The 22,324-nt window shown below is 52.3% G+C and overlaps 1 protein-coding gene across 12 annotated transcripts in view; it reads right to left on the bottom strand.

Moving 5' to 3' along the window:
• Positions 1-21,997, bottom strand: part of SEMA4A (semaphorin 4A) — a 33,560-nt gene extending 11,563 nt beyond the window's left edge. The window contains exons 1-10 of one of the 12 annotated variants that reach the window (XM_009183345.4): positions 21,811-21,997; positions 12,932-13,099; positions 11,060-11,220; positions 9,208-9,270; positions 8,854-8,952; positions 8,516-8,621; positions 6,782-6,898; positions 6,314-6,438; positions 5,860-6,032; positions 4,283-4,433 (exon numbers count right to left, since the gene is read on the bottom strand). In XM_009183345.4, coding sequence (XP_009181609.2) covers positions 4,283-4,433; positions 5,860-6,032; positions 6,314-6,438; positions 6,782-6,898; positions 8,516-8,621; positions 8,854-8,952; positions 9,208-9,270; positions 11,060-11,220; positions 12,932-13,070 — 1,134 coding nt within the window. In that variant the 5' untranslated portion in view covers positions 13,071-13,099; positions 21,811-21,997. Of the gene's footprint in view, positions 1-4,282; positions 4,434-5,859; positions 6,033-6,313; positions 6,439-6,781; positions 6,899-8,515; positions 8,639-8,853; positions 8,953-9,207; positions 9,271-11,059; positions 11,221-12,931; positions 13,100-13,871; positions 14,111-14,159; positions 14,554-18,145; positions 18,291-18,360; positions 18,519-20,795; positions 20,880-21,810 lie in introns of those variants that run through there. The other 11 variants (XM_009183353.4, XM_003892811.4, XM_031653690.1 and 8 more) reach the window with 11 other exon arrangements.
• Positions 21,998-22,324: the final 327 nt, after the last annotated feature.

Raw genomic sequence — 22,324 nt, 5'->3', positions numbered from 1 at the left:
CTGTCTCTGAACACAGAAATGAAAAACCTGACAGAAAGATTGGAAGACAAAGTTGAGACACTCTTCCAGAAAAATAGAACACAACGAAAGACCTGGACAGTAGGAAAGCTTAAAAAAAGTGAGAAGACTAGTCTAGGAGGTCCAGAAAAAAGTGAGAAAACACTCCATTGGAATGTAAGCCCCATGAGGGAAGGGACTTTCTTTTTTGTTGTTGTTGTTGAGACGGAGTCTCGCTCTGTCGCCCAGGCTGGAGTGCAGTGGCCGGATCTCAGCTCACTGCAAGCTCCGCCTCCTGGGTTTACGCCATTCTCCTGCCTCAGCCTCCCAAGTAGCTGGGACTACAGGCGCCCACCACCTTGCCCGGCTAGTTTTTTGTATTTTTTTAGTAGAGACGGGGTTTCACCGTGTTAGCCAGGATGGTCTCGATCTCCTGACCTTGTGATCCGCCCGTCTCGGCCACCCAAAGTGCTGGGATTACAGGCTTGAGCCACCGCGCCCGGCCCCGGGACTTTCTTTTTTTTTTTTTTTTTGAGGCGGAGTCTTGCTCTGTCGCCCAGGCTGGGGTGCAGTGGCCGGATCTCAGCTCACTGCAAGCTCCGCCTCCCGGGTACCTGGGCCTACAGGCGCCCGCCACCTCGCCCGGCTAGTTTTTTGTAATTTTTAGTAGAGACAGGGTTTCACCGTGTTAGCCAGGATGGTCTCGGTCTCCTGACCTCGTGATCCGCCCGTCTCGGCCTCCCAAAGTGCTGGGATTACAGGCTTGAGCCACCGTGCCCGGCCAGGACTTTCATGTGTTTTGCTCACTTCTATATTCCCTGCCCAGAATAGTCGCATGTGTCCTCAAAAAATATTTGTTGAATGAAAAGAAGATAGGGCCGGGCACAGTGGGTCAGGCCTGGAATCCCAGCACTTTAGGAGGCCAAAGTGGGTGTATTGCTTGAGCTCAGGAGTTCAAGACCAGCCTGGGCACCATGGTGAAACCCAGTTTCTACTAAAAATACCAAAAAAAGGCCGCGCACTGTGGTTTACGCCTGTAATCCCGGCACTTTGGGAAGCCAAGGCAGGCAAATCACCTGAGGTCAGGAGTTCGAGACCAGCCTGGGCAACATGGTGAAACCCTGTCTCTACTAAAAATACAAAAATTAACTGGGCATGGTAGAGGGCACCTGTAGTCCCAGCTACTCGGGAGGCTGAGGCAGGAGAAGCACTTGAACCTGGGAGGCAGAGGTTGTACCGAGCCAAGATAGAGCCACTACACTGAAGCCTGGGGGCACAGCAAGACTCCATCTCAAAATAAATAAATAAATTAGTCGGACATGGTGACGTGAAACTGTAGTCCCAGCTACTCAGGAGGCTGAGGTAGGAGAATCACTTGAACCCAGGAGGTGGAGGTTGCAGTGAGATAAGATCGCACCACTGCACTCCAGCCTAGATGACAGTGAGACTCCATCTAAAAAAAAAAAAAAAGAAGAAGAAGATAGGAAGATATAGTTCAAGAAAACTCAGAACTGAAAGAACTAAGAGTACTAATTTCCAGGCTGAAGTGGCCCAGTGAGCACCCAGCACAATAAACGAGTAGTGTTCCATCAAAGCACACCACCATGAAATTTCAAAACACCAGGACAAAGAAAAAGCACTACAAGATTCCAGTGAGGGCAGTGAGGGCAGTGAGGGCAGTGAGGCACGCTGCCTATACGGTAGCCCTGCTCCATGAGTATCAGTATTAAAAAAAAAAAAAAGGATTTCAGTGAAATAAAACGAGGTTACATTCAGAGTGCTAGGGATCAGAATAACTTTGGACTTCTCAACAGCACCACTGGAAGCTAGAAAATAATAAAGCAAGGCCTTCAAAGTTTGAAGGAAATGTGTTTCTACTCTAGAATGACGTATACCTAGCCAAATTATCAAATAGGAAAGAATACATTTTCAGACACTCAAGATCTTAAAATGTTTTACCTGCCATGTATCCTTTTCCAGGAATCTACAAAGGATAACCTCCACCAAAATGAGACAGCTGAAAATTTAAAAAAAAAAGAGGAAGCCATAGGACGCAAGAAACACGAGATGTGTCACAGGAAAGAGGCAAAGGGGAATCCCCAGGCTGATGAGGAAGGGGGATTCCAGGATGGCATCTGTGCTCCGGGAGTAGAGGGCACTAGTCCAGACTGGAGCAGACAGGAAGGCTCTCCAGGAAGACAAAACTGTTAGAAAAGCTAATAGGTCTGTCTTCAGAAGAGATTCAGATAATTTAGGAAGAGCTTGGGGTTGAATTAAAGATAAGAGCTTCGACCAGGCACAGTGCCTCATGCCTGTAATCCTAGCACTTTGGGAGGTTGAGGTAGGAGGATCACCTGAGGTCAGGAGTTAGAGACCAGTCTGGCCAACATGGTGAAACCCCATCTCTACTAAAATTACAAAAATTAACTGGGTGAGGTGGTGAACACCTGTAATCCCAGCTACTCGGGAGGCTAAGGCAGGAGAATCACTTGAACCCAGGAGGCAGAGGTTGCAGTGAGCGGAGATCGCGCCATTGCACTCCAGCTTGGGTGACAGAGTGAGACACTGTTTCAAAAAAAATAATAAAAATAAAGAGCTTAGAAAACAAAGCAAGCAGAAAAGTCAAGATAATTACTAGCCCCAGGGAAAACAAAACTATGCAAAAAGGAAAAGTAATCATGGCTTACTACCTGGCTCGGCTGTGAATAAGAAGAGTCATAATATAAATAGTGATCTAACCAAAATTACCAGAAAACTACATTAGGAGATTGGGGGTGGGTGCAGTTACTGTATGTTGGTCCAAGTCAGTTTTGTTGAGAGAGGGTTAGAAAGCCGATTTGCATTGTTTGCTGATTTCTGTGATGTATACTTCCGCCATGGCTAATTTCAAGCTACCAATGTAATATCACTGAACGCAAATTTGGAAAAAGATGTGCAAAAACAGTTCTTGCTAGCTGCTGCAAGCCAGCTCTAGCATACCACTGGGTGGAGATGGGGGTTGGGGAACATAGTTAAATTCTCACCTTTTACAATGGGAATTCAACAGATACTGTCAGAAACTGAAACATCAAGAAGTAGCAATAAAAGCATGTTATTTAGAGATTTTGAGATAAATTTAAAAAGAATCAGCTAAAAGAGTTGAAAATGTTTGGGGCGAGGTGGAGGATGGGAAATAGGACTGCTTTTTGTAGTTAACCCTCTAGATCTATTTGATTTTAGATCTATCTGATTCTTCAAATAACGTACATATAATAGCTCTGATTTTTTTCTCTTTTGTAGAAATGGGTTCCCCCCAATATTGCCCAGGCTGTGATTTTTTTTTTTTCTTTTTTTCATTTAAAAACTTTTTTAGAGACAGCATCTCACTCTGGTCACCCAGGCTGGAGTACATTCTCATGATCACAGCTCACTGGAGCCTTGAACTCCCAGGCTCAAGTGATCCTCCTACCTCAGCCTCTTGAGTAGCTGACTGCAGGCACATGCCACCATGCCCAGCTAATTTTTTTTGGTAGAGACAGAGTCTTACAATGTTGCCCAGGCTGGTCTCAAACTCCTAGCCTCAAGTGAACCTCTCGTCTCAGTCTCCCAAATGGCTGGGATTACAGGCATAAGCCACCATGCCCGGCCTCTGATTTTTTTTTTTTTTTTTTTTTTTTTGAGACTGAGTCTCACTCTGTCACCCAGGCTGGAGTGCAGTGGTGCAATCTTGGCTCACTGCAACCTCCACCTCCCAGGTTCAAGCGATTCTCCTACCTCAGCCTCCCAATAGCTGAAATTACAGTCATGCACCACCATGCCCGGCTAATTTTTGTATTTTTAGTAGAGATGAGGTTTCACCACATTGGCCAGGCTGGTCTTGAACTCCTGACCTCAAGTGATCCACCTGCCTCAGCCTCCCAAATTGCTGGGATTACAGGCATGAGTCACCACACCCCGCCTGGTCTCTGATTTTTTTAAAAAGTTAAATAATAAAGGCAGGTGGCAATGCCCGAGACAGTCCTTGGCACACAGCCCATGTTCCCTTGTTTCCATAGTGATATACCCAGATATTTGGTGTACAGTTAGCCTTGGTGAAGGGAGATGGCTCTGGCAACTCCTCTGTGTATAAGAGAGTGCTAGGCACATGTGGAATGTAGGCAGCTGTACCAGGTGTCTGTCTGAGCAGACAAGATTGGTGGGGTGGAGAGCACTAACATTTATTGGGCCTTTACTATGCCATGATAGGTGCTTTTCCATGCACATCATGTGTGTGTAGACTGTGATTAGTGTGGGAGGTAGTACTCACACTGCCCGGCCGGGGGTTGGTCTCAGGGCCCCTATAAGTAGTCCAGCGTGAAGTTTCTTTGTTCAACTCTTTGTATTTCCCCTTAAAGACGCGTTCAATGTCCAAGAGAGAGAAGGCACAAACCGCAGAGCTCCTGGTCCCGCCAATCTGCCTGGAGACAACCAGAGGGAACATTGTCTGTGGTCTCTGCCATACCAGGCAGCTCTCTCTCCAGCCCTGGCCCACCCTCAGTGATAAAGCCCAGGAGGCAAGAGTGTGGAGAGCTGGGCCAGCCTCCAGCTACCACTCCTTCCCCTCACTGTGTTGATAAGGGCCAAGGAAGCCCCATGGAATTCCCTGACTCTGGCCCAGGGCCTGGCTCTAGGCCCATCTTGGGATATGAAGTCTGATTATCCTTAATGAGAATTAATTGGGGCTCAGGCCCTGGGGTGGCCCCTGCCTGTCCTGCCTAGACTGGGCTGCACCCATTGGAGGGACAGTGTAACCAGCTCTAGCCTGGCTCCACACAAAGCCCTCTTCCTTTCAGTCTCTTGGATCCGTGGGCCTCAGAGAACCGACCAGTGCCTGACTACCAGACTGTTTTTATTCCTTCAGCCCTGGTCTGTGGAGACAGGAGGTCTGTTTCTCTTGCTGTCTTGAAGCTGACTATTGTATACACCAGGCTCTCAGTTCTGGATCCTGTGGATACCAGACCCCACTTACCCCAAATACCTTTGGTACCTGACACATTGTCAGCAGGTACCTAAACACTGTGGGGCCAGACCATGGCTCAGGGACCTTGGACAAATCGGTTAACCTTTCTCAACCTTCAAGCAATGACTTTATTTTTATTTATATTTTCTGAGATGGAGTCTTGCTGTGTTGCCAGGCTGGAGTGCAGTGGTGTGATCTCAGCTCACTGCAACCTCCGCCTCCCCGGTTCATGGGATTCTCCTGCCCCAGGGTCATGAGTAGCTGGGACTACAGGCATGCGCCACTACACCCATCTAATTTTTGTATTTTCAGTAGAGACGAGGTTTCACCATGTTGGCCAGGATGGTCTTGATCTCTCGACCTCATGATCTGCCCGCCTCGGCCTCCCAAAGTGCTGGGATTATAGGCATGAGCCACCGCACCCGGCCGACTTTATCTTATGATACCCATGGTGTTTCCCTGTTTGCCCTGGCCATTAGGAAGTGCAGAGCTAAATTTGTGGCTGGCATCCAGGGACTATACTACATCTTATGACAAGCATTTGTAGTGTGTTGGCCTTATCCCTGGCTTCTCATACTCTCCTTTTATTCCCATTTCTTTATCTATTTTATTGATTTTAATATTTGCCTTTTGCAAAATGCTTCCTATCCCTTTTGGAACTAGGCAGAATATAAACTAGTTAGAACCTCTCTGAGCCTTATTTTTCCCATCTACAAAAAGGGCATGAGTCAAATTCCTCAGAGGTGGTGACGATTTAATGCCTTCCTCTGTGAAAGTGCTGAATAGGTGCTGGCTCATGTCAATTCCTGCCTCCGCCCACGAGCCGGGGGCTCACTGGAGTCAAGTCCTGTGTCCAGTCCCCACGGTCCGGCCCTGCTGCTCACCACTGGGAGGTGAAGACTGCGTAGATATGGGGAGCTGTGGGAGAATCGGCGGGCAGCAGAACCGCGTGGCGGATGACGTTGAAGGGCAGCTGCCCCGGCTTGGTGCAGAGCAACTGGGCCTTCAGGAAGGTGGTCCACTTCCTCTGCAGCAGTTTTTCGCCGCCCACGTCATTCTGGGGGTACAGGGAGAATGAGGGGGCACCCCCAGCCACGCGTGTCCCCGTCCCGCCAACCCCGTGTGTCCTCCCCGCACCCCCAGCCCCATGTGCCCCACCCCGCGCTCCCCAGCACCTCTGGTCCCCTTCCCCTCCCCTCCCCTCCCCTCCCCTCCGCTCCCCTCCCCTCCGCTCCCCTCCCCTCCGCTCTCCTTGGGGACCCACCACTCAGTCCCGCCCCTGCCATCTCCCTATTGGTAATCCTCCAGTTAGCCCCGCCCCCCGCCCCGCCCGCCGACCTTGCAGACTCGAGCCACCCGGGATGTGTGGAGCCTCTCAAAGAAGTCAAACTCGCTGGCTGTCTCCTCGAAGAAGAAGTAGACGACCTGGGTCGAAGGGATGGCTGCCACGAAGGAGGCGTCCGCTGCGGGGGAGGGGCAGATGGGCTTAGGGACTGAGCCCCTGGATGCCCTGGGTTTGCCTGAGTGAAAACCCTTGGGTTGGCCCTGGAGGCCAGGACACAGGCTTCCTCGGGTCCCACAGCTTGTCCAGGGGTAGCGATGTGGGGAGGGGATGACTGGTGCTTCTTTAATGTGTTTACATAAGACGAAAGCTTCAAGAGGACCGGAGCTTTGTCTTCTTCCCTGCCATATACCCCCTGCGCCTAACAGTAATGGACACATTGTACCTTCCACAAATGAGAGTTGAGTGAATTAGCAAGGTCACCGGGACTCAGGAAAGGGGGCCAGCGGGGGTCAGGTCCTTACGATGCAGCCAGCGGAGGAAGTTGTCGGTCTTGAGGACAGGCTGGGATCCCAGTGTGCGCATCAGGATGGGCTCACTGCCCAGGAAGTTGTTCATGGTACCAGAATAGAGCATCCCATCTAGGGTGGGGGAGAGGAGAAGAGAGAACTGATGGCGTGGACGGCTCTTCTGCCCTCCACAGACCTGCCTCTGACCGGGGCTGGCATCCATATCAGTCTTTGGGGCCCTGCATCAGTTCTGCACCTTCCTAGGGAGCCCCAAAGCCCAGCTTCCCCTCCTCACCAAGCACCCCTCTTAGCTTCCTCAATCCACAGGAAATGGCCATCCTGTGTGGCCCTCCGTGTTTGGGCACTTTTCTAGCCTTTCTGTGGCTACTCCCTCACATACCTAGCTGAACCACTTGCCAAGTAGAATCACTTACTGATCCTGGAAGGTGACTGTGTTTTCCATTTCCACACCTTGGGTCCTACCCTTCTCTCCCTGGAACACCTTCCCTGCCATCTGTCTACACCTTCAAGGTCCTGTGGAAAAGCCAAAGGCCATCTCCTCCAGGAAGCCAGGTGGGAAGTCTGTAATAGTTGGTGTCCAGTAGTGCATTGAAACATGGTTTCTCTCTCTCTTTCTTTTTTTTTCTTTCAAGACAGGGTCTTGCTCACATCCAGGCTGGAGTGCAGTGGTGCCATCACAACTCACCATAGCATTGACCTTCTCAAGCGATCCTCCCACCTCAGCCTCCCAAGTAGCTGGGATCACAGGCACTTGTCCGGCTAATTTTGTTGTTATTGTTTTGTTTTTTTAGTAGTGACGAGGTCTGACTATACTATTGCCCAAGCTGGTCTCGAACTCCTGAGCTCAAGTGATCCACCCGCCTCAGCCTCCTAAAGTGCTGAGATTTCAGGTGTGAGCCACCACACTCGGTCTGATTTCTTGTTTATAACTCCTATACTACCCAGCACAGTGCCCAGTACACCAGAGGAAGTGTTCACACGATTGTTGAACAGCAGCTCACTCTCAGGCCTCTTCTCTACCCAATACCCTTCCCGAACCCTCGTGCCTCTGTGTCTTTCCACATCCATCTTTCTCCACCACTTTTTGTGGCAATTTCAGCAGGAGTTGGTGATTGGGGGTGCTTAATTCTCCCTCTGATCTTGTGATCTGAGGCTTCTGGCTTCCCTCTCTCTTTCCTCTGCCTGTTTTGTTTTGTTTTGTTTTGTTTTGAGACAGTCTTGCTTTGTTGCCCAGGCTGGAGTGCAGTGGTGCGATCTCGGCTCACTGCAACCTCTACCTCCCGGGTTCAAGCAATTCTTGTGACTCAGCCGCCTGAGTAGCTGGGACCACAGGTGTGCCCTACCATGACTGGCTAATTTTTTTATTTTTAGTAGAGATGAGGTTTCACCATGTTGACCAGGCTGGTCTCGAACTCCTGGGGTCACGTGATCCACCCACCTCAGCCTCCCAGACTGCTAGGATTACAGGCATAAGGCACTAAAGTCTGGTTTTTGTGTGTGTGTTTTTGTTTTTGTTTTTTTGAGACGATCTCCCTGTGTTGTCTAGGCTAGACTCAAACCCCTAAGCTCAAGGGTCCTTCCACCTCAGCTTCCAAATAACTGGGACCATACGTATCCATCACTACACCCAGCTTTCCCTGCCTTTCGGAAAACTCTGTACTATTCTATATTTCACAGCGTGACTGGAGAAAGCAGATGTTGGGATGAGGTGAGAAACCTGATACTCACCCACCAAGACAGCCGTATGCTTGTGAGCGGGGTCAAAGGGGCTTTGGCCTTTTCCCTCCATGACCTTGTCCTCCAAGATGGGCAACAGGTGTGAGTCTTGAAGTTCCTAAATGGGGAGAAAGGCTGGGGGGCCAGAACGCCAAGGTCTCACATCTGGGAAATGAGGGGCTTGAGGAAGGAAGGGAAAGTGACATAGAGGGAAATTGGTCTGGGGCCAGGAAGTTCATGAGGGTCCTGCATCTGGAAGGCCAGAGTTTTCCAGAGCTACAAAGGAATGCCGAGGGTAGATGTGAGAAGGAATGCTTGGGGGCCTGAGCACTGGGCACCAGAGAACTCACAATGAAGGTACAAGCAGGGCTGAAGGCGAAGGTGCCGCAGGTATAGAGATGGGTGACGTTGTAAGAAACCAGGACACGGATGAAGTTGAAACACTGTGTCTGAGGGAGACAGAGAATTTAGGTCTCCAGGCCACTTACCTCAACTTCCTGGACCCCCAGAGCCTGCCCCCTCACTGAGGAGAAAGGCTGGGTAATGCTGGGGCCGTCCCTGTACCTCTCTGTAGAACATAATCCAGGAGATAACCATGCAAACAAGCGCCCTCCACTGCCGCCCAACCTGAGGCTATCCAGGGATGGTGTAGGGATGCCAGGGCTCTCTACCCACTCTACCCCCACTCCCCCACCTCCACTTACCTCATTGCTCTTCTTCTTAAAGGCACATTCACTCTTTTTTCTGTCACTGGCTGGCCACGGTATCTGAAAGTAGGGAGTTGGGAGGGCAAGATGAAAAGAAATGAGGTCTTCGGTTCTCGCTGTGACCTGCTTCCCTTCTCTGATGTGAAATCAACAGCAGGCATGGTGCTTAGTGATATGCTGATGGGCAGTAATAGCATCAGTTTGTGACCATGGCTATTACTTGAATAATACTGATATCAGACATAGCTCCGTAGTTGAACACAGCCTAAGGAATCAGACAGACCCAAGTTTAAATCTAGACTTGGCTATTTCCTGACTGAGATCTTGGTCAATTTCATAGGCTACTGGCAGATACAACCAGGTGGCATATACAAAACACCTAACACGAAGAATGGTATATATGGCAGCAGTTGTCAAACCGCACATTTCCTGGGGAAATTGTTTAAAATGTTTGTTCCTGGGTCACGCCTTAGAGAATCTGCATTTTTAACCAGCATCTCATATGTGCAGGTGGTCAGCAGACTACACATCAGGATACATGAACCACGGAGGTGATCACTATATTGCTAGTGCCTTCTCTCCCTTTCTTCCTTCCTTCCTCACATTGTTCCCAGTAATAGGGTGACTAAGACAGAAGCAGCCGGGCATGGTGGCTCACGCCTGTAATCCCAGCACTTTGAAAGGCTGAGGCGGACGGATCACCTGAGGTTGGGAGTTCGAGACCAGCCTGACCAACGTGGTGAAATCCCGTCTCTTTAGCCAGGCCTAGTGGCGGGCGCATGTAATCCCAGTACTCAGGAGGCTGAGGCAGAATTGCTTGAACCCAGGAGGCGGAGGTTGCAGTGAGCCGAGATCATGCCATTGCACTCCAGCCTGGACAACAGAGTGAGACTCTGTCTCAAAAAAAAAAAAAAAAAGGCCAGGCGCAGTGGCTCACACCTGTAATCCCAGCACTTTGGGAGGCTGAGGCAGGCGGATCACGAGGTCAGGAGATGGAGACCATCCTGGCAAACACAGTGAAACCCCATCTCTACTGAAAATACAAAAAGAAAATTAGCCAGGTGTGGTGGCGGGCGCCTGTAGTCCCAGCTTCTAAGGAGGCTGAGACAGGAGAATGGCGTTAACCTGGGAGGCGGCGGAGCTTGCAGTGAGCGGAGATCGCGCCACTGCACTCCAGCCTGGGTGACAAAGCAAGGCTCCATCTCAAAAAAAAAAAAAAAAAAAAAAAGACACAGAAGCATCAGTGATCTCTACTAGTGGTTAGATATCAAATTGTTGACATAATTTGAGTCAATGTTTATCTCATATGTCAATGATTTCCATATCAGCCATTTTTGCAGTTAATATTATTCAATCACTATTCACAATACCAATGAAGAGTGAAGTCACAGGCCAGGCATGGTGGCTCACGCCTGTAATCCCAACACTTTGGGAGGCTAAGGCAGGCAGATCACCTGAGGTCAGGAGTTCGAAACCAACCTGGCCAACATGGTAAAATCCCATCTCTATTAAAATTAGCCTGGCATGGTGGTGTGTGCCTGTAGTCCCAGCTACTTGGGAGACTGAGGCAGAAGAATTGCTTGAACCCGGGAGGTGGAGGTTGCAGTGAGCCAAGATCGTGCCCACTGTACTCCAGCCTGGGCAACGGAGCAAGACTCCATCTCAAAAAAAAAAAGTGAGGCCACAACATTTCCTGTCTGTTATATTGTCACGATATACATATAAACAGAACTGCTGATTACAGATAGCAGCAACTGAGCTGTTACTCATGCACAGGCAGCCAAGCCCAGGGCAGCTGCTGGCCCCCTTCTCACTCCCAGCCCACACTCTTTATCCCTGGACTCTTTACCATGTTCTTTAGCCTGGGGACCCCTGGATCCTGGATATCCAAGGCCAGGATGGCTTCTCGAGCCCCCACATAGAGAGTATTTCCATTACCACTCAGGAGCAGAGTGTCAAAATCCTGGAGGCCCTTCTGGTGGAAGAAGCTGAGTGCCCTACGTTCATCCCCTGTTGGAGGTAGTAAGAAGGAGAGAGTCATGAGGACTTGGTGGGCAGCTGACTCCTGAGATATAAGTAGGGGAAGGGGAAGGGTTGCCTGAGTGTGCTCCCCGGGCCTTGGCAGCTAGACCCACTCTCCTCCACCAGCAGTTCTCCCCTTCACCCCACCCTGCCGGCAGCCACAAGAGCTTTGTGTGTTGAGCCCACAGTAGAGAGAAGAGGCAGCCAGAGACAGAGTAATGGGGACAGGAAATAAAGTGAGGCACAATGGATGCTCTTCCAGGCCTGGGACAGGGAGGGCTACCATGGGGGAGGATGCCTTGGTCCTCAGTAGGACGGGGAGCAGCAGGCAGACAGACAAACAGGAAAGTGTTGGCAGCCACAAGCAGCAAAGCTACATGCAGACAGGAGGGTGTGTGTCAGAGGGTCCCTCTCGCCACCCCCCAACCACCCCTGCTTTCTTCCTCTTCTGTTAAAGGAAATTCCCACCAGTAGAGTCACCATGAACAGAGAGGAAGCATTTTTCTTCAAAGATCTGTGTGGGCATGGCTGGATGTCCCCTGGGCAGAGATAGTGAGCCAGGTGTGGGAGGCTCATCTCGGTCCTCTCCATGACCTTGGCATTGTGGGGTGGGTGGGGGTGTATGTTCCTGTCCCACTGGCACATCAGCGAGGAGGAAGGAGCTCCTCAGATCCTCTCTTATTAGCACTTGCACTGTTGCATTAGTTAGAAAGCTGACTAGCTAACTGATACGTTTGTAGGCTCAGGGAATCTTACACAGGACAGAGGGGAGGAGTTGGGGAATATGGTGCAGCTGCGGGCTGGAAGGGCTGGCCTCAGGGAGGAGCATCTCCCGGAAGCCAGGCCTCCCCCAGAGCTGCATAAATCCCTCAGTTACTGAACAGATCACCCTGTATTGATGGTCTGCTTGCTCATGTGCTTCCCCCTTTGTGACTGTGAACACCTTGAGGGCAGGGGCTGAGGCTTATCCATGTTTGTACGCCCTGCATCCAACACAGAGGAGGTCTCTGCATCAGTGGGCAATATACGTTTCCTTTACTGATTGCCCCAGAAAGATGCTAAAGACACAGCCACGCCCAGTCACCTACAACTCCTGCAGTGTCTATATCCTTTCCTGAGTCTTCTCCCTAGAGGTGAGGGGACCAGCAGCCTCCACAGTCTCAGTAAGAAACGAGTCAAGCTGTGCTTGCGTGTGGGTTCCAGGGCCCATTCTCCGACCAACCATCCCACAGTCCTGGACATGGTATGGTCCAGCATGATCTATGTGGTTGGCATGGACCTGGTGTGCCCTGGGTCACCGGGTCCACGCATGGTCTTCTAGCATGGGCCTTGATTTTGGGGTACTTGGGAGTGTGAAGCAGTTAGGAGTTTGAGGTGCCCAGCTTGGTGACAGTGATATTTAAGGATGGAAAGAAAAATTACCGATTTTGGAGAACTGGAAGAAGCAGTGCCCGTGGCCCCGTGGCCCCGTGGCCCCCTGTTTTTCTCAATCTGCTCTCCAGTGGCTTTTCTTTCCATTTGGACTTCTATTTCTGGCTGTGTCTCTTTCTCCGAAACCCTCTGTTTCTCCCTGGCATCTCTCTCTGTGTCCCCGTTTCTCCATGTCCATTTCCCCCCTCTCCTCTGTTCCTCTCTCCTTCCTCCACCCACCTCCAGCTCTCTATTGCCATCCCCACACTTGCTGCCATCATACACTTACCTGCATAGTATCTGACCCTGGGCATGGGCCCCTGCCCGCCTCCCCCCGCGGTCATCGTCGGCAGCAGCAGCTGGAGCAGTTGGAAGAGGAAAAGGCCCAGGAGGCTCCAGGGGTCCAGGCCCAGGGCTGGAAGGGCCATGCTCAGCCACAGACTGTCACCAGGGAGCTCTGGGGAAACAGGCACCCGGGCACTTTCTGGGTGAGCAGTTCTTACCACATCCCCCCTGGGGACCAATAGGAGAGCCCCAGGCAGCAGAAGCGTGTGTATTGGTTGGGGCGGGGGGGACATTAGGGCAGGGAAGGTTCCCTATCTAGAAGGGCCCTAAGACAGTCTCACTTTCATCATCCTTCCAAGCCTCAGCCTGTCACCTCACTGTCCCCTGTGGGTGTCCCCTATCCTTCTTCTTCTGCTGTCTTCTCACCAACAGCTCTGGTCTGCCTTTTCTTGCCTTATTCTTAGGACGTCTTTCCTGCCTTTCCTCCTTTGCCTTCCCTCTTCTCATAGCCCAAGCCCAAACCGTTGCCTGGCTCTGGGCAGGGGACATTTTGGGGAGCAGGTTCCTGTACCCAAAATATAAATTCCTCAGACCTTACTCTCCTGTCACTTTCAGATCTGTTGACACCTGTGCCTCTTACTCAGCTCTGACCTAGGTGGGCAGACCTTTGAGTCTGTCTGCTCTAACCTCTCCCCCAGCCCCAGCTGGGCTCAGGGTCTTTGAGGCTCAGTCCTGCCTGGCCTGATTCTTCCAGGGAGGCAATGAGGGTCCATCCCGCCAGGTTGGCTATCAGCATTTCCTGGGGAGCTGCCTGGGCAGGGGTGGCTGGCCGGCTCCCAGCCTCTGCAGCTCCCCGGCCCCCTTGTCTCTTGCTCCTGTGTCTGCCTCCCTGGGCCTCTACATAATCTTTCCCAAGACCACCCACCCCAAGCCACCCATCTCACCTCACATACCCTTGAACCAGCCACAGTGGGAAACTCGGTGTCTGGATTCTAGGGCGGGGGTGCCATTCAGGAGAAAGAAGAAGGGGGATTCCCAGGCCCCAGAAGCAGGGGACAGAAGGCTCAGCCTGGCTGGAACGGGAGTGCGGCCCTCCAGGTGCCCATCATGCCAAAGCCAGAACTGGGAGCTCTGGGCCAGGGAAACCGGAATTTCCACCTCTCGAGTTGTGACAGATCCTGGCTTGGGTGGAAGTTGGTGGTTTGGGAGGGAATAAAAAGAGGTTCACCCACCTCACAAGAGGCACACCTCTCTCTCCCTCCTCTTGCTCGGTCCAACCAGAAAGTTTAAGAGGCCCTTCTAGGTCATTTCAGTGATTCCCCTGTCTCTCCATCATGTCACAGCCAGTCTAACCAGCCTAGCAGTGGTTTCTCCTCTTGCTCAAGATTTCCCAGATAGGGGACATGACATATTCCTCTTTTCACTTACCCACAAGGTGGGGTCTCTCCAATCCTACCTACTGGGAAGTCCCTGCAGTGGTCTAACCTTTAAACCTCCCACTCTCAGCTGGGCCATAATCTTTCTTAAAAAATGAAAGAATTGTATTAGGCTCTTATCTGTGATTTTGCTGAGGAAGTCCCCCTTGTAGTCTAATCTCCATCACTCCTTGACATCAGGCCAATAGGAAGCCCAAAAATCAGGCCAGTAGGAAGCCCAGAACATTTCTCATCTGAACTCATGCTCACTGGACCACACTTTGGAGGCGCCCAACCCCCAAAGATGGCTGCTTACCCCTCCTCAAAGGCTCCAGGGGGAGCCTCATAACGCAGGGTTAATGAGGCATCCAGCGGCAAGAACTCCATGGCCTACAAAGTGGGTAGGTTCCTGCCCACTCAACACGGTCAGCTGACTGCACGTTAAAGAGCACAGACATCCCCGGGCTAATCCAACTCTAATAAATAATCCACTTCCATCTGACATGCACATTCCTCCCTGGCAGGAAGTCCTTCCTGCAGTGTAACTTCCATCCCTCCTGCTACAGCACCAGCCAACATGGGGGATGTTACAGCTCAGGCTACTCCTTATAATTCCTCATCTGAGGTACTCAGCCTTCTTTCGTCTCTCTCAATTTCCCCAGGGGTTGGTCTCAGACATATCCTGCCTAATAATCGTTTCTGTCAAGACTTGCCTAGGACTCCCCCAGACTCTCCCAGAGGCTGTTTGCCAGGTCCCTTCCAGCTTCTTAGAATCAAGAGAAACTCCCATTTATCCAGACCCTACCTTCTGTGTCTCCCCAACCCCCAGCTCAGATTTGGGAAGCCGGTCTTCCCCTGGGCCTCTCTGCTTAAACAGATTGGCTTATTTGGGTCACTGGGAGGAGTTCTGATACGGGGAGGTTGGGGGAGTTCCAGCCCCACATGATGTCCTATTCCCGCCTTTCTGGAAGTGAAAGACTCCATGCCCTGCCCCCAGTTCTTCCTCCAGACATCCAGAATTCTCCCAACTCCAGACGTCCTCTTCCCCAGCCCCTCTAGCCAATATGAATAGTTCACACTATCAGGCTTTAGTCCTCCCAACAATTTTAGCAGCTAGGTACGGACATAATCCCATTTTACAGATAAAGAAGAGAGGTTACACAGCTAGAAGCCAAGTTGAATTCAGATCTGCCTCATTCAATAGCAAATCTCTTAGCTACAAAGACTCTACAGAGTCCTAGTCGTTCAGTCCTCCCTCCTGCCCCAGTCCACAGTTCTGAGCCACTTGGATAGAGAAGGCAAGCGTGGGCTGGGAGGGTAGTGAGCTTTGCCTACTCTAGGTTAAGAAACAAGATCTCTGAGGTGATTTCTGAGGACTTTCAACAGGCCAACACCAGAACATTAAACCAAGCATGGGCTTTTTTTTTTTTTTTTTTTTTAGACAAAGTCTTGCTCTGTCGTCGCCAAGGCTGGAGTGTAATGGTGCGATCTCGACTCACTGCAACCTCCGCCTCCCGGGTTCAAGCCATTCTTCTGCCTCAGCCTCCCAGGTAGCTGAGACTACAGGCATGTACCACCAAGCCCGGCTAATTTTTTTTTGTATTTTTAGTAGAGATGGGGTTTCATCATGCTGGCCAGACTGGTCTCGAACTCTTGGCCTCAAGTGATCTGCCCAACTCGGCCTCCCAAAGTGCTGGAATTACAGGCGTGAGCCACTGTGCCCGGCCCCAAGCGTGGCCCTTATGAGCGTGCTTATTTGGGTCAATAAAGCGTTTCAGAGGTAACAGAAACCTCCTTGAAGGAAGGCTGTGAGTTACCCACCCCTGCCTCTAGCAAGAGCCTCCTGGTCAAAAAGAGCCCAGTGGGAAGGGCACCCTGCCCCCAGCATTGCACCCTTCACACCAAAGTCTCTGGAGTCAGACCCCAAGCCCCACTGCCATCTCCCTTGCTTCAACTGGCAGGGCCCCAGCCAGTGCTGGCTTCACGGGCACGAGACCTGTGTAGCCACACAGGGCCCTGTGCTCAGAAGGGCCACGCTTGGATTAATGCTCTGCTGTTGCTCTGTTCAAAGTCCTCGTAATACTTAAACAAGGGGTTCTACTTTTGTTTTTTTTTTGAGATGGAGTCTCGCTCTGTCGCCCAGGCTGGAGTGCAGTGGCCGGATCTCAGCTCACTGCAAGCTCCGCCTCCCGGGTTTACGCCATTCTCCTGCCTCAGCCTCCCGAGCAGCTGGGACTACAGATGTCCGCCACCTCGCCCAGCTAGTTTTTTGTATTTTTTAGTAGAGACGGGGTTTCACCGTGTTAGCCAGGATGGTCTCGATCTCCTGATCTCGTGATCCGCCCGTCTTGGCCTCCCAAAGTGCTGGGATTATAGGCTTGAGCCACCGCGCCCAGCCCTTTTTTTTTTTTTTTTTTTTTTTTGAGACGGAGTCTCGCTTTGTCGCCCAGGCTGCAGTGCAGTGGCGCGATCTCGGCTCACTGCAAGCTCCGCCTCCTGGGTTCACGCCATTCTCCTGCCTCAGCCTCCAAGTAGCTGAGACTACAGGCGCGCACCACCACTCCCGGCTAATTTTTTGTATTTTTGGTAGAGACGGGGTTTCACCGTGTTAGCCAGGATGGTCTTGATCTCCTGACCTCCTGATCTGCCTGCCTCGGCCTCCCAAAGTGCTGGGATTACAGGCGTGAGCCACCGTGCCCGGCCGGGGTTCTGCATTTTTATTTTGCACTGGGCCCCACAAATTATATAGCAGGTCCTGCACACAGCATCAAAGAAGCTCAGGGCTGACAGGGTATTCAGACATACCCCTCTTGACAACTGTGCAAATGAGGAAACCAAGGCCAAGGAGAAGTACCTTGGCTGGGGATGGTTTCAGGCAGCAGGTCAGGTGGGGTGGCAGTGGGAAGGGGTCAGATGTTCAGGGATCCGCCCACAGGGGCTGTGCTATTTTCATGGCTCTAATCTGGGAGTTCCCCCAGCCCATTTCTCCACAAGTCTTGGAGCCCAGCCTTGGGTCCTGCCATGACAACAACACTGAGTGTACCTTCTGCCCTGCCACAGTCCAGCTCCTCCCCTGCAACCCCTACACAGCATCTGATGGTAGCCCCTTCCTGCCAGGTTCTATTGTGCAGAGGAAAGGTCTAGATGTGGAGGTAGGAGGGGAGATGGAGAGGTTGCTTCCCACCCCTACTCCATGCTACCTCTGAGCTTCAGCCAGCCCCAGGCACTCAGTCTCTTCTGAGCCCCTGCAGAGCATGGATGCTTCACTAAAGGAGCAGCTCCTGGAGCCAGGAGAGAAGCCACTCCTGGCTTCAGCAGAGATCTGGCAGGTCCAGTTTCCCCCACCTCCTTCTCCCTTTCAGCTTCAGGGGCAGCCCACAGAAGAGCCCAGTCCTGGAGAGCTTTGCTTCCTGGCTTCCCTGACTTAGCTCCACCTGCCCTGGCCCTCATCTGCTCTCTTGTTATGATCACAAGCAAGTCAAGTCAACTTATATGTATTGAGTGCCTAGCGTGTGTAGGCACTAGGGACGTCCCCAAACCTCTACGCCCCCTGTGTCCCTCCACCTCTTCCCATCCCCACTGTCTCCCAGCCTTTTTGCCACCCACCAGCTCAGTCCCTCCTAACCCCTTACCCAAGAGCTTCCCAGGTCCCCTCCTCCAGTCTGACTAGCTCTGGAAGGCTGCGCTGAGTATCACACACAATGGCCGGACCCCTCTGTCTGCCCCCTCCTTAGGGCAGAGCGAGCACCAGACAATGGCCCCGCCCTCTCCCTTCAGAACTGTCAGCTCTCCCGCTCCCTTACCTGGAGCTTGGGGATGCCGCTGCGTTTCCCTCCCTCTGGAATGCCAGGCTTTCCGGTCTCCCAGTGCCTCAGCCCCTGCCACACCCCCACCCCCATCCTCAACCCCATCCCGCCTCACTGGTCCTCAGTCACCATGGCGACCGCATCTCTAAGTGGGAGGGACTAGAATCTCCCCATATTCTTCCTCCTCCTACCCGTGTCCCACTGCGCCCCACCTTCTGTGGCTCCTGGATTCGCACGTGTGGAGGAGGAGGGGCTCCAGATGCGGGAGGAGGTGAAAAGGGGGTACAGTAGCTTCCAGTCCCTGCTCAGCTCCCTTGCCCACCTTCAGCAGGCACCACAGTGCACATGTCCCCACCTGGGTTCAGGGGGTCAGCCGGGGCTAATTCCTCTTTACAGCCGGTTCCTCTGGGTTTCCCTCTACCCTGGGAACTGTGTATATGCCAGGGCGACACAATTGGACTGCAGCCTGGCCCCATGCAAATTCAGTTTGCCAATGAGGACACAAGTGAGCCCACAAATATCTATGCAAATACGCAAATAAGCCAAGGGACAGACTGTGTCAAGAACCCCAAGGAGCCCTCTCCTATTCACAGTATCCTGACTTCTGAGGGAGGGGGTCCACTGCCAGGTTCAGGTTCTGCCTCTCCTTCCTAAGCTGCCTGAGAAGAAGGTGACTCCCCCAGAAGCCTTCTCTGGCTAACATCCTCTGAGACGTATTCAGAGGGAAAGGTTGTGCTGTAGAGGGCAGACTTCAGAAAGGACTTTCCAAGGGTCTAGACTAGATGGGCATAGGGAAAGAAAACTGAATTGGATTCTTTCCCATTCCGGGAGGAGAACAGGCAGGCAGTGGTTTGTATGGAGCCTTTCTGGGAGCCAAGCCTGTGCTCTCTCCCAGCCCTGATCCTAAACAGCCTTGTTATTAGAGCTCCCTTCTGTCCCCACTGGGCCCTAACTTCACTGGTAAAATGAGGAGTTGAAAAAGACCCTTCAGGCCGGGCGCATTGGCTCAAGCCTGTAATCCCAGCACTTTGGGAGGCTGAGGCGAGCGGACCACCTGAGGTTGGGAGTTCAAGACTGCCTGACCAACATGGAGAAACCACATCTCTACTAAAAATACAAAATTAGCCGGGCATGGTGGCGCATGCCTGCAATCCCAGCTACTCAGGAGGCTGAGGCAGGAGAATCACTTGAGCCCGGGAGATGGAGGTTGCAGTGACCTGAGATCATGCCATTGCACTCCAGCCTGGGCCACAACAGCAAAACTCCATTTCAAAAAAAAAAAAAAAAGAAAGAAAAGAAAAAGACAAAGCCCCTTCCAGGCTGGCCTCTGTCTCAGCTGGCAGGGGACTAGAAAAGGCACCATGAGTCTGGGATGAAGGGTCCTGGATCCCAGGCCTGGTTGCCTGTAGCCTGCTGTGTGATGCTGGGCAGAGCACCTCCCTGCCTCACATCCATAAAATAATGGCTTTTCAGCCTGCCTGGGAGCAGCATGGCTCTGCCAGACTTCATAGTATTTTTAAGAGGAAGGAAATGAGTGTGCCGGTGTCGGCCCCGGGTAGAGGGTTTCATGGACCAAGACTGGTTCCCCTTTAGATCTGAGTTGGGGTGGTGGTTGAGCATTTGCTTTGGGGTGAGGCAAGGAGGGCATGACATGTGCTGAAAGCAGAAGTGGACCCTGAGCGAGTCTGCCATGTCCCCACTGATTCCTGACACTCCACTCTCATTGCCCCTCTGCATCTCAGCTGTGACGACTCAGAGGGCCTGCTTGTTCAGGCTTCTCTCCCCTGGGACTGGGACACGTGATATGAGATGAAAATGGTGGGGAGTAGAGGACCCTGAACTAGAATGATAACAGGAAGGAAGTGGGTGAACTACAGGAAGCCGTCACACCCCCACTGGACATCCTTGGGTCCCTGCCCCTATTTTCTTCCCTTTTAGGGGAATTGGGCCCAGTCTCTGTGGCAGAGAAGGAAGGAGTTACATTTCTGAAATAATCCAAGGGAATGGGGGAGCCTACAGATCCCACCTGGCTCCACTTCAATCCAGGTCACACAGCCAGACTTCAGGGGCCTCCCCTGGCCTCGCCATATGAGAGTCAAAACTTCCAGAAAAGAGCTAAATGGTCTTGGTGAGAGGGGAGGGACAGAGTCCAGGGTGGTGGCCATAGCCACAGTTAGAAACTCGCTGGAGTGAGCTGGACACCCAGGCCTCCTGTTTGCAGTTCTGTGGGGTGGAGAGGGAGAGAGAGCCTTTCCACAAGCTTATCTCCATTTCTCCTGCTGCAGCATACATAATTCTATTTCCTCTGGTTTGTCTAGCTTCAATTTCCCCACGTGTGGGAAGGTGAGATGTTGGGACCCTGTGTCTTTGATTGTAGGGGGGCAAGGAGTGGCTGATGGAATTTAGAAAATGAAGGCCTTGGGGAAATGAGATGGGGGAGTGGAGGGAGGAGACCCAGGCATCCTGTTCCTTAGGATATGCCCCTCAAGATCCCTGAGGCTGCCCCTCCCCCATTCGAGGCTAGAGGACCACCCCCTGTGTTGTCCATTGGACACTCCATGTCCATAGTCCCAGAGTTCTGGCATCCCGCCCCTCCCTCTTACCCCAGGGACCACAGTCCCCCTTCCCCACCATTTTTAAGCCTTACCCCCAGCCCAGAAGAGGAGACCCTAACCCAGGCGTCCAAGACTTCCAGCAGAGTCTGCACCGGACAGGGGGTGGAGCAGGGCCAGGCATGGCAGGGAGGGGGTGGGGGCCCTTCCAGCCCCCTCCAGTGCCCCAGTTCCCAGGCAGCTCTTAAAGGGACCAAGGAGAATTAGCCAGGGGCAGCTTAAGGGGGTGAATGTAGAGGAAAGTAGGTGGTGGGGAGAGGACTGGACTTGGCAGGGGCAGGAGAGCCAGAGTGGGGACCACCTGACACCTTCCCTACTCCCCTGGAAGACCCCAGGGTCCTCTGCCTCACTTTTCCCTCATCCCATGAGACCCCCATGCAGGCAACCCAGCTTCTGACTCCACCTCCTCAGATCCTGCCCCCTGTTCCCCTTGGGCTCCTGCCCACTTCCTCCCCTCCCCCATATGCGTGCCACCTCAGTCTCCGGTGAGAGCTGCCAGCTGGCACCAACTGGTACTAGGCACGGAGAATCAGCCCAAGAAGTGGAAGGGCCTGAGGCCTGGTCCCAGAAGGCGGGGGGAGGCCAGGACCCCAGAGTCAGTCAGGGGGCGTAGGAGGCACCTTCCCTTCCAATTGCCTCTCCAAGTCTTGTTTTCTCTGCCCCTCTGGGCACAGAGCAATGGGGGCACCGAGGCTCTGAGGAGAACCCTGGCTCACCCGCTCCCTCGGCTTCCTGATGGGCTGTCAGGATTGTGACACAGAAAAGGAAAACGACTTCGTTATGCCAGGAGGGGCTGGGGCAGCTGAGAGAAACCCACGGCAGAAGAGAGGGACAAAGAAAATGGAAACAGAAGATAGCAGACAGACAAATAGCAGAAAGCCTCAATTCTCCTATCAGCCCTCTACTCACAACCCTCCCTGGCTTCCCAGGGCACTGCAATTAATTTCAAACTCCCCTCAGGGTACCGTAGGCCCCTCCCAACCCTTTAGTGCGGGAGTGCTTTTCCCCAGGCAGCCTGGACTCTGCCTTTTTCTGAGTTTCTGTTCCTACCTTATCTTCCACCTGGAAGATGTACTCTTCCGGGATAGTAGTTCTCATTTCCACTTGATGAAACTCTTCTTGTTCTTTCATGCCAAAACAACCCTCTCCTCTGCAAAGCCCCCCTGGTCCTCCCACAGTATTCTGAGTTGCCACGGTATTTTCTAAGAATCTGGAGTCTTGGGTGACTTGGGGTAAACCTCGTCTCTCACTGGGTCTCAGCCGCCTTAATTAAAATGGGAATGGTAATAACCTGCCCACTAGTGGTTCAAGTGAAAATTAGTTCCACTCTTTGGGATGATACTTGGCAGTAGGTCTCAGGTTCTGCAAAAGTGGTCACACAGCTGGGCATGGTGGTGGCACGTGCCTGCAGTCCCAGCTACTCAGGAAGCTGCCAGGAACCCAAGGCTGCTGTGAGCTATGATGCTATGATCAAGCCTTTGAAGAGCCACTGTACTCCAGCCTGGTCAACGTGGTGAGACCTTGTCTCAAAAAAGAAAAAAAAAAAGTCCTCACACTGAGTGAT

Source organism: Papio anubis, chromosome 1 (genome assembly GCF_008728515.1).
Source record: "Papio anubis isolate 15944 chromosome 1, Panubis1.0, whole genome shotgun sequence".
NCBI lineage: Eukaryota > Metazoa > Chordata > Mammalia > Primates > Cercopithecidae > Papio > Papio anubis.
Note: the sequence above shows the minus strand (reverse complement) of the source record. Positions and strands in the feature narration are given on the sequence as shown.